Source organism: Amphiprion ocellaris, chromosome 3 (genome assembly GCF_022539595.1).
Source record: "Amphiprion ocellaris isolate individual 3 ecotype Okinawa chromosome 3, ASM2253959v1, whole genome shotgun sequence".
Lineage (NCBI taxonomy): Eukaryota > Metazoa > Chordata > Actinopteri > Pomacentridae > Amphiprion > Amphiprion ocellaris.
This window is the reverse complement of record NC_072768.1, coordinates 30,378,992-30,393,495: the sequence shown is the minus strand read 5'-3', so window position 1 is coordinate 30,393,495 and position 14,504 is coordinate 30,378,992. Positions and strand designations below refer to the sequence as shown.

General features: G+C 37.0%; 1 protein-coding gene across 2 annotated transcripts in view; it reads right to left on the bottom strand.

Annotated features, from left to right (window-relative positions):
• Positions 1-14,504, bottom strand: part of carmil2 (capping protein regulator and myosin 1 linker 2) — an 85,525-nt gene that overhangs the window by 49,661 nt on the left and 21,360 nt on the right. For both annotated transcript variants that reach the window (XM_023281423.3, XM_055009231.1), the window contains exons 18-30: positions 14,418-14,499; positions 12,063-12,159; positions 11,314-11,368; positions 9,065-9,237; positions 7,702-7,770; positions 6,661-6,754; positions 6,399-6,488; positions 5,699-5,827; positions 5,122-5,238; positions 3,692-3,867; positions 1,584-1,671; positions 451-540; positions 267-333 (exon numbers count right to left, since the gene is read on the bottom strand). In XM_023281423.3, coding sequence (XP_023137191.2) covers positions 267-333; positions 451-540; positions 1,584-1,671; positions 3,692-3,867; positions 5,122-5,238; positions 5,699-5,827; positions 6,399-6,488; positions 6,661-6,754; positions 7,702-7,770; positions 9,065-9,237; positions 11,314-11,368; positions 12,063-12,159; positions 14,418-14,499 — 1,327 coding nt within the window. The remainder of the gene's footprint in view (positions 1-266; positions 334-450; positions 541-1,583; positions 1,672-3,691; positions 3,868-5,121; positions 5,239-5,698; positions 5,828-6,398; positions 6,489-6,660; positions 6,755-7,701; positions 7,771-9,064; positions 9,238-11,313; positions 11,369-12,062; positions 12,160-14,417; positions 14,500-14,504) is intronic.

Here is a 14,504-nt window from a genome sequence, read left to right as displayed (position 1 = left end):
AACTATTAGCTAACATGAAGAATACAGTAATGAACAATGCATTTATGAATCATAGAATCGTTTGTCTTGTTAAATCATGTTTTACTTTTATTGTGTCTTTAGAAAGCTGCAATTATTATTACAGCAGAAAATGTATTGTGTTCAATGGCTTTTGCAGGAAAAGCATTCACCTAAAAATGCATATAAATGTAACTAAACTCAGGTGAACTCAGATTGAGAGAGAGGAAGAGACATTTCTGGATATGTTAAAGGTGCCTGTGTCTTACTCTTAATTGAAGGAGCAGGCCTCAGGTTTGTGGAGTGCAAGCCATTCCTCCAAAATGCTGGGCTGTACTGGTGATAGAGGGAATATATAGTTATAAGCATAAAGAAAAATAAAAATGGACAATTTTACACAGACAGCGAGTAACTAACAGAACAAATGGAAAGATAGACGGATGTGTCTCTTACATCATCAGTTGGGAAGTCACTGTCGACCAGTAGCAGCTCTGGGATGGTGATTCTCTGAGTATTGCATAAATGTTCTTTCATAAGGCAATCCTAGACAGTAAATAACGAAACATATAAATAATTATTATCTGGATGAAAACTTTGATTTCCTTACCTATGCTGATGATACACAGTTTAACCTTTCTTTCTGACCTGATGAAATTCGTCCAGTTGACAAACTGCCTTGTTGTGTCATTGACACATACATATGTGGATGTCACAAACCTTTGTGCAGTACATCTTATCACCAAAATGAGCTACAAAGACCACATTAAACCATTTTAAAGCCTCTTCACTGGCTTCCTGTTGATTTTCGAATTATTTTAAGGACATGCTTTTATTTTAAAGTCTCTTGATGGACCAGCTCCTGACTCCTGACTCTCCTAAATACCTAAGATTGTCTAACTCTGGTCTCTTAAACGTTCTGTAGAGCAGATCTAAGATGTATGGAGATGCTGCATTGTGTGTCATCTGCCCTCACTTCAGAAACTGTCTTCCACAGGAGGCCAGAGGATCTAATTCAGTTTTAATTTACTTTAAAGGCTTATATTTGTGTCATTTTTACATCGTATCGTGTAATTTTCTTGTATTAGATCTACTAATGACTGTAATTATCAATTCTTGCATTTTATTCTTCATTTGTATGTTTCAATTTAATTGTATTCTCTTTTTCTGTTGTAAAGCACTTTGAGTTACATATGAATATGAACTGCGCTCTTCAAATAGAGCTATTATTACTATCATCATCGTTATTATTTCTATGTCATCATTATTATATGAATTTAAATACAGAGCATGAATAAAATGTGTGATGTGTGTTTTTTCATACTATTTTAGAAAATATGCATCCTAAAACTGTGTAATTGTAATCATTATAAAGTCCTAGCTGTTGGTGATTTCAAGAAAACTTGAAGCGAATACTTTAGGAGATATCCCCGTTTGTCATTTTATGTGTTGCTTTAGAAATCTCGATTGCACACAAGACAGCAAAAAATATATATATTTTTTATCATATAATATTTAATACATTTAAAATACGTGGAGTGCGGTAATCATTCTCACAATCCAGCACACAATGAAACACACATATATACCATTTTGCCCTGCGCCGCTGTCAGATCCTGTAGCATCTGTTCTGCAATGCTTTCAGCCAGAGTGACACTCAGTGTTTGTCTCAGTTCACTGCATGGATCAAACAAAATAACAGAGAAAATCAAGCTTCCTTGCAGCAGTTTGAAGAGTAAACATGAAAACTACAATGGCTGAGTATTTCCAGTAATAAAAGTGTATATTGGATAATTAATAACTGCATGATTGTGTTTCAGTACATGTATTTCTGTCTGGACTTGGATATACCATTTTACAAATTTAATTCAATGATCCATTGTATCAGACATTTATCTGTCTGTCTGTTCCATCCAAACTGTCTTAGCTTTGCTTAGCTAACTTGTGTGAAAAAAATTAGTCAGTAATGCATATACAAATCAGCTCAACATATAAAGACATGCCTTTAGCATGGCAGTGACTGTGTCAGAGATTGTTAATAAAAAAATAAAAAAAAAACCTCCTGGGGGAAAGTCTACCACACCAAAATCTCACTTTTTCAACTTTAGTTTATCTTTATTGGTTATTTAACAAAGAAAATTAGACCAAAGATCCTTGTAAACTGTAATGTAATTCAGTTACACTGCCTTTGTAATTGGTTTTTTATAATTCTTGACAGACCACCATTTGTAATAATGAAGTGAATTATACTGCTTAGTCAAGATATTTCTTGCTCCTGCTACATAAACAAAATGGAGCAAATAATAACATGTTTCGAGCCTTAATTGTATTTAAATATCAACAGGGAAAGAAAAAATAAATTTTTCATATAGCTTTCAGTTTAAATGTCTTAGGTTTACAGTGAGCAAGGTACTGCCATCCCAGTAAAGAATATGTTCATTTAGTTGTCAAGTATTTACAGTTTTTCTCAGCCGCTTTGGTACATTTCTCAGATCAGAACTGAAATTCTCAAAACTATACTTGTTCAATCTTCACATCATTGTTTCACTTGTGTACATCAAAAAAGCAGTTTCTCATTTCTTTGAACAAGTTCCAAATTCTTTGGTACATCCATGCAAATGATTCTGTACAATTCTCTGCTGTTTCCTGCATTATCAATTGCTTATATCACATTGATCAAAATGTATTATAATGGGTCTCTGTTGAATAGTCTCACCCCCCACAACATTTAGGCATTAGTTCATTGCTTAAGTCTTTACAAGCAAAATGGTTGAACAAGTTGTCATAATATGTCAGGGATGTTTCTATACATTTCCATTAGACTTTTTTTCTAAATCTGTCCTGAATTGGTAAATTGCTTCCAGGTGAATCTTGACTTTCTCTAACTAAGGGAAATGTGTGAAGGATTAGGGTTTTCTGAAATCGCTGAAAGACACAAGAGAAGATATTTATGATGTGGATGAGAATTTGTGGCCCAACAGACAGGAACGTTAGCAGGTGTAGAAAGACTGCAATGTAATTCCTACAGCACTGCATGTACAGTTTTCCCTAAGGACATTGTCTTATGTTCACATTTCTACTTTTGTTTTTTCTTTGTGCTGTGCAGCACTGTTTTACTTTCTGGATCACAATGATGTAGTCTGTCAACAAATTATAACAGTAAAAGCATAAATGTGAATCTTGTCCAGTCTCTTGCAATCAATCTCCCACATACACTAAGGTGTAACTTCCAATTTACAGTAATTGTCATCAAAACTTTAGCCATAGTTTACATCAGAACATCCTCCAGAGAACACTGTTATAATGACAACATGACTAAACAATTTGACTGTCTGATCCACACAATGACACAAGGACTTGTCATTCTGATGCCACTGACATGTTCACTGACACAGATATTTACTTTTGAGAGATGAACTAAGGATTTTGAGCATGAGACTGGCTTTTGCAGGTAATCCATGGCGTTTTGGTGTTTGTACAAATTGTTTTCAGAAATGCACTTCCTGTTTTGCAAATGTCGAGCATGATTTGAGAAATGTACCAAAGTGACAGAGAAAAACTGTAATTACGGTCCTCCCATAACACTTCCATTGATAAATGTGCAGTATAATGATTAAATAAATCTATTAATATGGTCCTTATTTATGGGATCTGGAGGAAATGAGGTTTATTAAAGACGGAAATGTTGTAGTCTTACCGCAGTTTGCTGCTGATGATATGACCTGCGTCTTCCACCAGAGTGCTTTTCATGAATATGTGTGTCTGTCTGCTTCTTTTTGACACACATTCTAACAGACACTCAAACACACTGGAACGCTGGTCCACCTGTGGACACACTACCTCTGCATGTCTCATCAGGTCTTGAGCCATTTCCTGTAATACACAGACTATGTTCTAAGTATGACCAAGAAAGAGCATCTGAGTCAAGACTGAAGCCGTCAAGAAAGAGTCCTCCCTCAAGACCAAGCTTAAACTAGCATCTCTCCATCACCTTTTGAAATGTGTTTCATTCTGTTATTTTAGACACATTCAGGGCAAGTTTCTCATGACAAAACCTCTCTGTATCTGCACTGGAGAATAGTCTGACTGCACCTCATCATCATTCTACCACAGGTGGAAGAATGCTCCAACAGCACCAACATTGCTGCAAAATCGTGACAGTAGAATCATTTTGGTGGAACATTTGTATACAGGACTAAAATGGCTAAATCACTGAAAAAACTTTTTTTTTTTTTTTGCATGAATCACCAGAAACAACTTCAGAACAGGAACCTAAATGCAGAAAAGGCAAGTTTTGATGAAGATTTAGACATTCAATAAGCTGCTTTTTTTTTCTTTCAGTGGATTAACCGTTCTAATGACAGTGATCACCTGTCCGCATGCAAAAACTTCACCAAAACAATTCACTTCAACACCATTCTGCAGGAGCACCCTCACTCCAGACTGGAATTAGGGCTGCCCATGTCTACTGTGATTGGTTTAAAAAAAAAATGCAAATAGGCCCCACAGCAGAATGGCAACGCTGCACATCATCCTGCGCATCATCCTGCACATCATCCTGCACATCATCCTGCACATCATGTTGCGCATCATGCTGCACCTGTTCTCTCCATTTGTCACTATCTGAAACATGTGTAGCTGCTGAAGGAATGAGAGGAGAAACACTCTTGCCACTGTGTATTATGAGTATCTATCAGCTGAGTTTATTCTTACTGCATTGAAACAGGGAGCGGTCTGAGCTATGCAATCCTCTGTACCTTTCAGAAACCCAGCAAAATTACTATTTTTATCATATTGAATTTGTCCACTTCTGCCCACACTTCTCATGTAAAATGACTTGACAAAAAACACGGCAGATATAAAAGTATTAATGTCATGTTAGCTTGTGCTGTCTTTGAGAGAAATGATTACAGGATTGTGTAATGGGTCTGAGAATGGCTGCAATAAATAAACTCTAACTATCCAACACACTGACAACAGGGAGAACTATAGACATAGTCTGATCCCTGTCCTGTGAAGTGGGAACTCTGCTCTTTCTAAAATAGATAAACAAGTCTATGTATGCCTGAAATCTTGTTTTCAACAGTATATTGTGTGGAGGTTTGGCCAGTGTATTTTAATATGTACCTGTAAGCTTCTTGTGAACTCATTGGTCAGTGCAGTAGCAGTGTCAGCGAGGATGCTGTTCACCAAGTTTGCATCAGAGGCACAGTTCCAGCCTGCCTCATGTAGTGAGGGAAGAAGCTGTACAAGTAAAGTCAACAAACACATTAATGGCACAAAGCATCACTTACGGTCCCTGGCCACTTTACTAAGTGCACTCATATAATCTAAATTAATGAAGGTCTGCATCTGCACTCAGTATTTTGAAAGAGTTTCTAAGTTTCTGACATTGTCCCCCCTCATATGTTTGACAACAAACTGTAAACATGTCTTATTATACTGCATTCCACATCACAGCCACTAGCTCAAAAATAAACATACTGACTGAAATAATGCTTGTCTGACAGTGTCAGTCAGAACTATGCAATATCTTTGTAGAGACAGAATTTATAGCTGACTAATTCATTACTTAGCAATAGATTTTGCATGTATAAATAATAAAATGTCCGCGGAGTTTACATATGTGTACCTAAATTGTATATCATCATTCTAGGCAAAAAATTGAATGATTCAAAAGGTTTTCAAAACATGCAGCCATTACCTTGAAAGAATCCCTGGCATTTTGAAGCACCTCATGTGCTGTCAGGATGTCAGCCTGGGCTTCCTGCATGTTACATTGGCTTAAACGTTGAAGGCTGTCTTCTAGTTGCCGACACATACCCTGGATCAGCTACAACGGAAAACAATAGACACAGACAGAACTGAATACAGACCACGACAAAAACTGGCACATGGAGCCAGTATAGTTTCAAAATTCAGTGAGCTCCACCTTTTCTAGGATAAGATTCAGTTTGTAAGATAAATCTATAACACACTACGTCTCAATTTAAGCTTTGATTTTTTTCTGTTCTTCACACGTCTTAATTGTCCTGCAGAGCAGGAGTGTCCCCCACACAACTTTCTATCTGCTTTGCTTTTGCTCTGCTTGTTTGCTATGTTCTTGTATATTATGTATAATGTTTGACTGTGCTCCACACTGTTAGGAGTACACTATTCTAATAGCAAGAAAATAGAATTAAGAGTAGATTCATACTGCAAACTGAAAAACTTTTTTATATGTAAATTTGATCAAACTCTAATTTTGATTTAAATCTAATTGTAGAAGTTTTGAGTATTAGAACAAAATATCTTCCACTTACAGTCATAGAAACATGGTATTTCAGCTCTTTCATCCTTTATTCTATTACAAACATTAGAGTTTATCAGCATTATTGTAATCAGTAGTATAATAATTCTGATACCTTTTCAGATTGTTGAGTCTTAGACACCTGAGGTTGAAGATCCACGCCATCAGACTGCATCTGGTTATTTCTGACTAAACACTGCTGAATCTGAATACAAACATAATTATAGTAATAATTCTAACAATTCTAACAGAATTATAACAACTATAACAATGACTAATATCTTCTTTATACAGTAAATCATTCACCTTTTCTTATACTTTTGAGAATGGGTGTTTTTGTCACATTTAAATAGCTAAACACAGCCATTCACACTTACCTTGTTCAGAGCTTCTTTTGTTTTATCAGGGTTGCTGCGGTAACTCTGTGTGATATCAGCCAGGGGCATAAACACCTGCTGCAGAGTGAAGTTTCTGCACAACAAAGACCTCCGTCATCCAAATATATATCCATACAACTTTACAGAGGGCAACTGAACACAAAAGTACACTTAACTTTAAAATTGTAGTCATGTCAATGTTGGTCTGTCAGTCATTCTGTCCATCACTTTGGGCCTTGAAATTCTGTATAAACATTCATCCTTCCCTTCAATCCTGAACTTTGGTGATTGTCTGATTTTCCCTCAAGTGTCGTCGTGATTGTGTTGGAATTATTTTTCTTAAGAATCAATTTGAATACTAGTTGGAAGGTTTATGGCTGAAGCCTTGCATCTCTAATCTACCACTGTTGGCCGTGGAGTGGCTGACTGCACTCTGACCCCTGCTTCCAAACCATCTGGGATGTGCAAAGGCTGCATTTCATTGTACTCTGTGCAGCTACAGTAAAGTTGAAACTAATCTAATCCAAATCTTCAATGCAGAAAGTTTAGAAGTGATTTAAGTTCAAGCTATCATTACACAGAGAAACAGCTGTAAAAATCCATTAAATGCTCACTAGCAAGACATTGGGAAATAACAGGACAATGAGGTTGATGCACACATTCATGTTACATTCAGGGCAAATAACTTGGATCATAGAACAGATCAATCATTAGGACATCAGGAGCTTTGTAATTCATAGACTGCAGAATTTAGTGGTCTCTAAATTATCCAGAGGTAACTAGCACAGCAGGCTTTGATTAGCAACCAAACTAAAACTGTTAGCTCACACTACAGTGATCATTTAAAGTGTGAACTGATAATTGTAGCCAGCAAGCACTATCTAGACACGCACCTGACCAATGTCAGTCTACAACTGCAACTAGAATTTAGAATTTTAAGATGAATAAACTGTTACTGTTGTGTGACTTTTAGTGTCACTTGTCTAACATTGTGTATATGCATGTGTGTGTGCATGTGTGTGTGTGGTGTGCATGTATGACCTCTCCAAGGCATCTGCCACATCCTGGAAACCTTTGGCGGATACATTGTTTCTGTCCCATGTCAAGGTCCTTGAAAGAGAAAGAGAAAGGTCAGTTCAAGGAAGAAGCGTACAGCTCTGCCTGCAACCTCTGAATAGTGGTCAGGACTTTTTAAAAACATTTATCCATGCAACACATTATGAGAGCCAATCAGCCCAGCTCGGATTACTGAACCACCTGAAGCTGACCCCCGCTGGTCACCATAACCAAAAGTCTTAGTGGCATGGCCTCTTAACTTAGTGTGAATGATTACAATTGACCACAGCTACTGACTCCTCTGAGTCAATTCTAATAGGATCAATTTGCCAAAAGCACTAAACAGGGAAAGTCTAAAGAGCCAAGTCCAGATCTAAAGAATTCTACAATTCTACAATTTCATTTAGCAAACACTTTTATCCAAAGCAAGATACATCTGAGAGCAGATACAACACAAGTAAGGATCTAGTCAGGAGAAAACAACCTTGATAAGTGCCATAAAACAAGTTCAAGTGTAATAATAGGACTGTGGTGTCTACAGGCAGTGCAGACAGAATGGTATTACTATTATTATTATTATTCTTTTTGTCTGTCATGTGCAAAGGTGTTCAGTGAAGAGCTGGGTTTTTAGTCTTTTCTTAAAGACTGAGAAGGACTCCGCAGATCGAACAGAGTGTGGTAACTCCTTCCACCACTGGGGAACCACAGTGCAGAAGAGTCTAGCTATCGATCACCCCTTTGTGGTGGCTGTATCAGGAACCTTTTATTGGCTGAGCATAGTGAGCAAGAGAGAGTGTAGACCTGAATGAGAGAGTTCAGGTAGGAGGGAGCTTGCTTGATTGCAGGTGTCAGAGTTTTAAATATTATGCGGGCAGCTGCTGGAAGCCAGTGAAGTGATCTGAACAGCGGGTGACATGCTGTTTTTGTGTGGTTGAAAACCAGACATGTTGCTGCATTCTGACTCATCTGCAGAAGTTTGACTGTGCATGAAGGGAGGCCTGCCAGGAAGGAGTTGCAGTAGTGAATGAGTGATATTACGAGAGCCTGGACCAGGAGTTGTGCTGCATGTTCGGAAAGGAAGGGCCAGACGTTCCTGATGTCGTACAGGGCAAATCTACATGAGCGAACAACATAGGCCACATGAGTCTGGAAGGTTAGCTGGTCATCGATCACGACACCCAAGTTTCAGACACACTTTGTGGGTTTGAGTTGGGTTGATTCAAGTTGGATGTTGATGTCTTGTTGTATAGTGGGATTGGCTGGGATAACAAGGAGTGTGTGTGTGTGTGTGTGTGTGTGTGTGTGTGTGTGTGTGTGTGTGTGTGTGTGTGTGTGTGTGTGTGTGTACCTCAGCCTGGTGTTACTCATCAGGGCTTTAGCCAGCATTTTTGCTCCATTGTCTCCAATGTTGTTTCCACTGATGTCCAGTTCAGCCAGAGTAGCATGGCCACCCAGAGCGCTCAGAAGAATGTGCATCCCTGTCTTCAGCTTGGAGTCACACACTGATAGAGACTGCAAGGGCTGCAAACAATCATACATTTTTCTGTCAAAGATTTGTTATAGTTCTTCTGGAAATGTGACAAATGTCAGTCTGTCTGTCTGTCTGTCTGTCTGTCTGTCTGTCTGTCTGTCTCTGTACAGTGCTTCACAAATTTATCAGACCACCACCCAGTGTAAGGATTTTACCACCACTGCCCTAAATTGCTGATTACCAAAATATTTTTTGTGTTTCTGTAATGGCCAACATGTGCAAGCTCTTAAATCAAAATTATACCTTTAATGCAAAAATCTAATTATTGTTGTTATCCATGAATTCTCAAATTTACTGTTTTACAAAAAAGCAGAAAAAAAAGTAAAGTACATTAATACATTTTGATTGAGATGCCACATTGCAGTTATTTGCTTGCAATCCGAAACAGAAAAATGTGTTTTAGTGGTTGTATGTCATTCTTGATTAATCTCTGACTTTAAATTTGGGTATAAAAACGTGAATTGAGTTTGAAATTCCTCCCTCCTGTTCAAAATGGTAAAGCGTAGGGAACTCACTGAGGAAGACAGAGTCTGAATTAAAGCACTTCATGAAGCTGGATGGTCTTTGAGCCAAAGAGGGAAGACAAAGTGTTCTCACAGTGCTGGTCAAGTATGCCTTGGACTTGATTGCAGAGATTGGTACTTACAAAATTCACCAAGAGGCCGAAAACAAAGCTAACTGAAGCACACAGTCAGGTACCTCAAGATACTAGAGACAGAAGGAAGCGCACTGCTGATCTTCATTAATGTTTCTAGATCAGAATCTGAGAAAGTCTCCAGAATGACTATAAGCAGATTGAAGGAACAAGGCTTAGAGGGAAGAATAGCTGCTAAGAAGCCATTATAGAGGCCTGCAAACATCCAAAAATAGCTAAAATTGGCCAGGGAGCACAAACACTGGACTATAGATGACTGGAAGAAACTACTCTGGATGGAAGAGTCCAAGTTTGAACTCTTCGGTCAGCATCATCGTGTTCATGTCCGCAGAAAAGCTGGAGAACATTTTGATGCTAGATGCACTGACCCCACAGTGAAACACGGTTAAGATTCCATGATGATATGGGGTTCCATTTGTGGAAACGACATGGGCAAATCAATTAAAATTCATAGTGTCATGAACAAGAATGTCTACTACAGCATCTTGGTGCAACATTTAATCCCTTCTGGATTGGAGGTCCAAGTCAAAGTCCAGACTTGAATCATACTGAACAGATCTGGGATTTATTGAGTTCAAAAATAGATCGCACAAAAGTTTCATCCAAAGCAATTCTCTTGGAACAGCTAGAAACTATCTGGAACTCAATAAAAAAAGGGACTGTGGAGAAGTACATAAAAACAATGTCAGAGAGAATACAAGCTGTTATATAGGCCAAACAAATTATCAAGATTTTTGGTTAATATATGTGAATAAGGACTATCTAGTTGTTCCAGTTTGTTATTTTCCTAACAAATAACAGAAAATTTTTTAGTTTGAAACAGGTTTTTGACAGATTTCTAAAATATTTGTATTTTCTCATTTTTATGGCAGGTGGTCTGATAAACTTGTTAAGTTGTATAGTGTGTATACAGGATGGGCCAAAAGTAGGCTTACAGTTGTTTCACTATTTGTTTCACCTTTTAGATCTAATTTATCCAAAGAATGATTCCAAACCAGTATTCCATATAACTTATTCATGTTTTGGGAATGTTATTTCACTATTTATTACAATTTTGGCTTTGAGTTTTATGTTGTTTTTAAATTTTTTTTTTTACTGGGATTGTGAGCAATGGCATACAAATAAAATCAAGAGCAAAGAAAGTGGATACTAAAGCAGTATTGGAAATGTGAAAATACTGAGCAGGTGCGCACATCATGGCAAGGAGGCTTTAAAACTCCCCCACCTTCACACCAGGCAATTTATCGCATAAGAAATAAATTTGAAAGCACAGGTTCGGTGGTTGATTTACCAAAATCCTACCTACTAAATGTAAGCCTACTTTTGACCCGCCCTGAATATACATATATGGACACTCCAATATATGTGACTCCTAGTTATGCAATTAAAAGCAAACAAAAATGTCTCTTACACACTCTTCATCCTGAATGAGCTGCGCTATACGCTGAAGAACATCAGTGAGAGCCCTGGTGGACAGAGAGAGTGCATAGCATGGAATAACACAGGAAAAAAGAAAGACAAAGAATCAGCAACATTTAATACAAACTTAAGTTGAGAATAAAAGAGGATTTGAAAAGTGGGAGCATGACCACAAAGGGCCAGTGTAAATTCCCTTATCATCTGTGGCATCATGCCATTTGAATAAAGTTACATTTTAAGGCATTCTTAGACTTATATAGTCAGTAGTCAAACAAGTGCCTGTGTACTGTCACACTTTCTGATCAGTGTCCTTTAAAGCCACACCTAACCAGGGTGTGGATTAATTAATTGGCCGAGATTTGTTGCCAGTTAAACAGCTTGAAAACTTTCTGTGCACTAAATTTAACTCTGTAGCAATATCAATGAGATTTTAAGATTTTTTTAAGTCGGAGAAGAAGACCATTTGCATGTTGTGTTGACATTTTTGTTCAGTGTATCTAGATGTAGTGTTCTATCTGCTTGACAGATACCAAGCAGTTTGAACTAAATTTTTGGCGGTGTGACTTGTTTTTAGTGAATTTTGCCGTTTCCAACTTCAAATTGTAGCTACAGATTTGTGTTCTCTCTGTAAAGGTTCTCTCTGCATGCAAAGGTTTGTGGATATACATCAATTTAATGAGTTGATTACAAGACAAAATGTGATAACAGAGCAAAAGGATAATTGTATAATGTTTACCAGACCTGGACTTCATGGCAAAGTTTCTTCCCAGTGCAAGGTGTCGTAGAGACTGACATCGACCAACAGACAGAACCAGTGTCACCATGTCATTCTCAAAACCTAATCAGATGGTGGTTGAAAAGCAGGAGAGAGGGAGCAGCACAGAGGGTGAAAATGACTATGTAAACAGTAGCAAAAAACAAATGAAGAGAAGACATTAGGGTTGCTTGCAGCTGCATAGCAAACTCTATATTACTGTTTGGTTTATTTTAAAGAGAAAAGCAGAGCAACACAACTGCTCCAGCATAGAGCACCTGAAAAAAATATTCTCTGGAGAATGATTAAACATCTGGACATATCAAGCGTCAAAATGTTATGATCTGAATCTCAGTAATGACTGACAATTTTGTTGCACTAAGCTCCTAATGTGGGGTCTGAATTTTTATTTTGATATCCTTATAGTAATTATAAATTGTAAGTTTTTCATTTAACATGAAAGCAAATGTCCTGCTGTTCAACTTAGAAGTGATGCAATTATTGTAAGCTGTTAAAATTTGGACATTGGTCTATCTATCTATCTATCTATCTATCTATCTATCTATCTATCTATCTATCTATCTATCTATCTATCTATCTATCTATCTATCTATCTATCTATCTATCTATCTATCTATCTATCTATCTATCTATCTATCTATCTATCTATCTATCTATCTATCTATTTCTGAGTGTTTGAAATCACTTAGAAATGTCCTTATTTTTGAAAGAAAAGCATTTTTTTCAATGCAGATAACATTAAATTATTTAGAAATCCAGTCTAGACATTGTTAAAGTAGTAAATGACTATTCAAGCTGAAAATGGTTGATTTTTAATAGGGGCACAGAGGAAAATTTCCAGCAACCATCACTACTGTGTTCTAATGCTACATTGTGTTAGCTAACATGTTGAAAGGCTAATTAATGATTAGAAAAGCCTTGTGCAATTATGTTAGCACATGAATAAAAGTTTGAGTTTTCATGTAAAACATGAAATTGCCTGGGTGACCCCAAACCTTTGAATGGCAGTGTAAATACACCGTTCGCCTGGGTTCCACACTCCCCAGATCTACATGTTATTGAGCATCTGTGGGACGTGCTGGGAGAAGCCTGATCTAGGTAGGTACCACCCTGCAATCCACACTGCAAAAACTCAAAATCTTACCAAGTCTATTTGTCTTATTTTTAGTCAAAATGTCTCATCCCACTCGATTTAAGATAAATTTCACTAAACAAGTGACATTTCAGCAAGATGGAGGGACTTGTTTTAAGACAACGCATCTTAAATATCTTGTTTTGAGTTGTATTTTACAAGAAAACTCAAAATAAGTTCAACCCTCATGTCGTCCTGTGGGTCGTTTTAAATTCTGAAAGTGTGGCAAAAAAATATATTTTCACAGGGAACCTTCTGATGTCCACATTTTCAACATTTTTCGGAAATCTTTGAACATTGATCTTTTTTGGTGGAAAAAAAGAACTGTTAATGTTTATTAAGAACATTCACAAAAAATCAACCCAAATCCAGCAAATTGCGCTGGATTTTGGTTGATTTTTTTGTGAATGTTCTTAAAGAAAATATTAGAAGTTTCACTGATATGTATATGTAATCACTTTAAATATTTTTAGGATTTTTTGGGAAGATTTTTTACTCATTTTCTGAAAATATTTACAAGAATTTTCTTGCCAAATTGGGGGATTGGGGGGAGGGGAGATTATAATTTTTTTGCAGATTTTTGGGGGGATTTTTTTCAGACAAGGAAACAATATTTTTTGGTGCCTGTAAATGAGGACAACAGGAGGGTTAATACATCTCAAATTAGGAGATTACATGAAAGCAAAAATCTATTTTTGAGTGAAAAACTGCTATTTATTTATTTATTTATTTATTTATTTTTAGCATGTCTGGCCTATTTTAAGACACTTAAGCTTGACAATCCTGGTAAAATATAGCTTAAAATCAGTTTTCCCAGCTAATTTTAAGATCTCAATATTCTAAATATCAGACCTTATTTCAAAAAATCTTACCAAGCCATTTTTCACTTGTTCTCTTGCCAGATTTTTTTCCCACTTATTTCAAGGCAAAAGTTCCTTGAAATAAGTTTTTTTTTTTTGTTTTGTTTTGAGAGGGGCATTTTTTCCAGTGCACAGGACCCACAGAATTCACTGCCACCATCCTGGTGCACAGAACATCCCCACCCAGAGGTCCTATGGCACTGGGATGGTATATATATACTATATACACTATATATGGTTTAACAGTACTAAGATGAATGTTGAAATCAGAAGTTTGCTGTCTGTGTGCTATGATGAAGTTTTGGGTGTGTGAAAGTGATTTTGCATACTGTTGTCAGAGATGTCCAGTCTTCTGATAGCTGTAGCTTCAGAGATGTGCTCCTGTATCACCTGGGCCCCTGCTGAATGTAGCTACA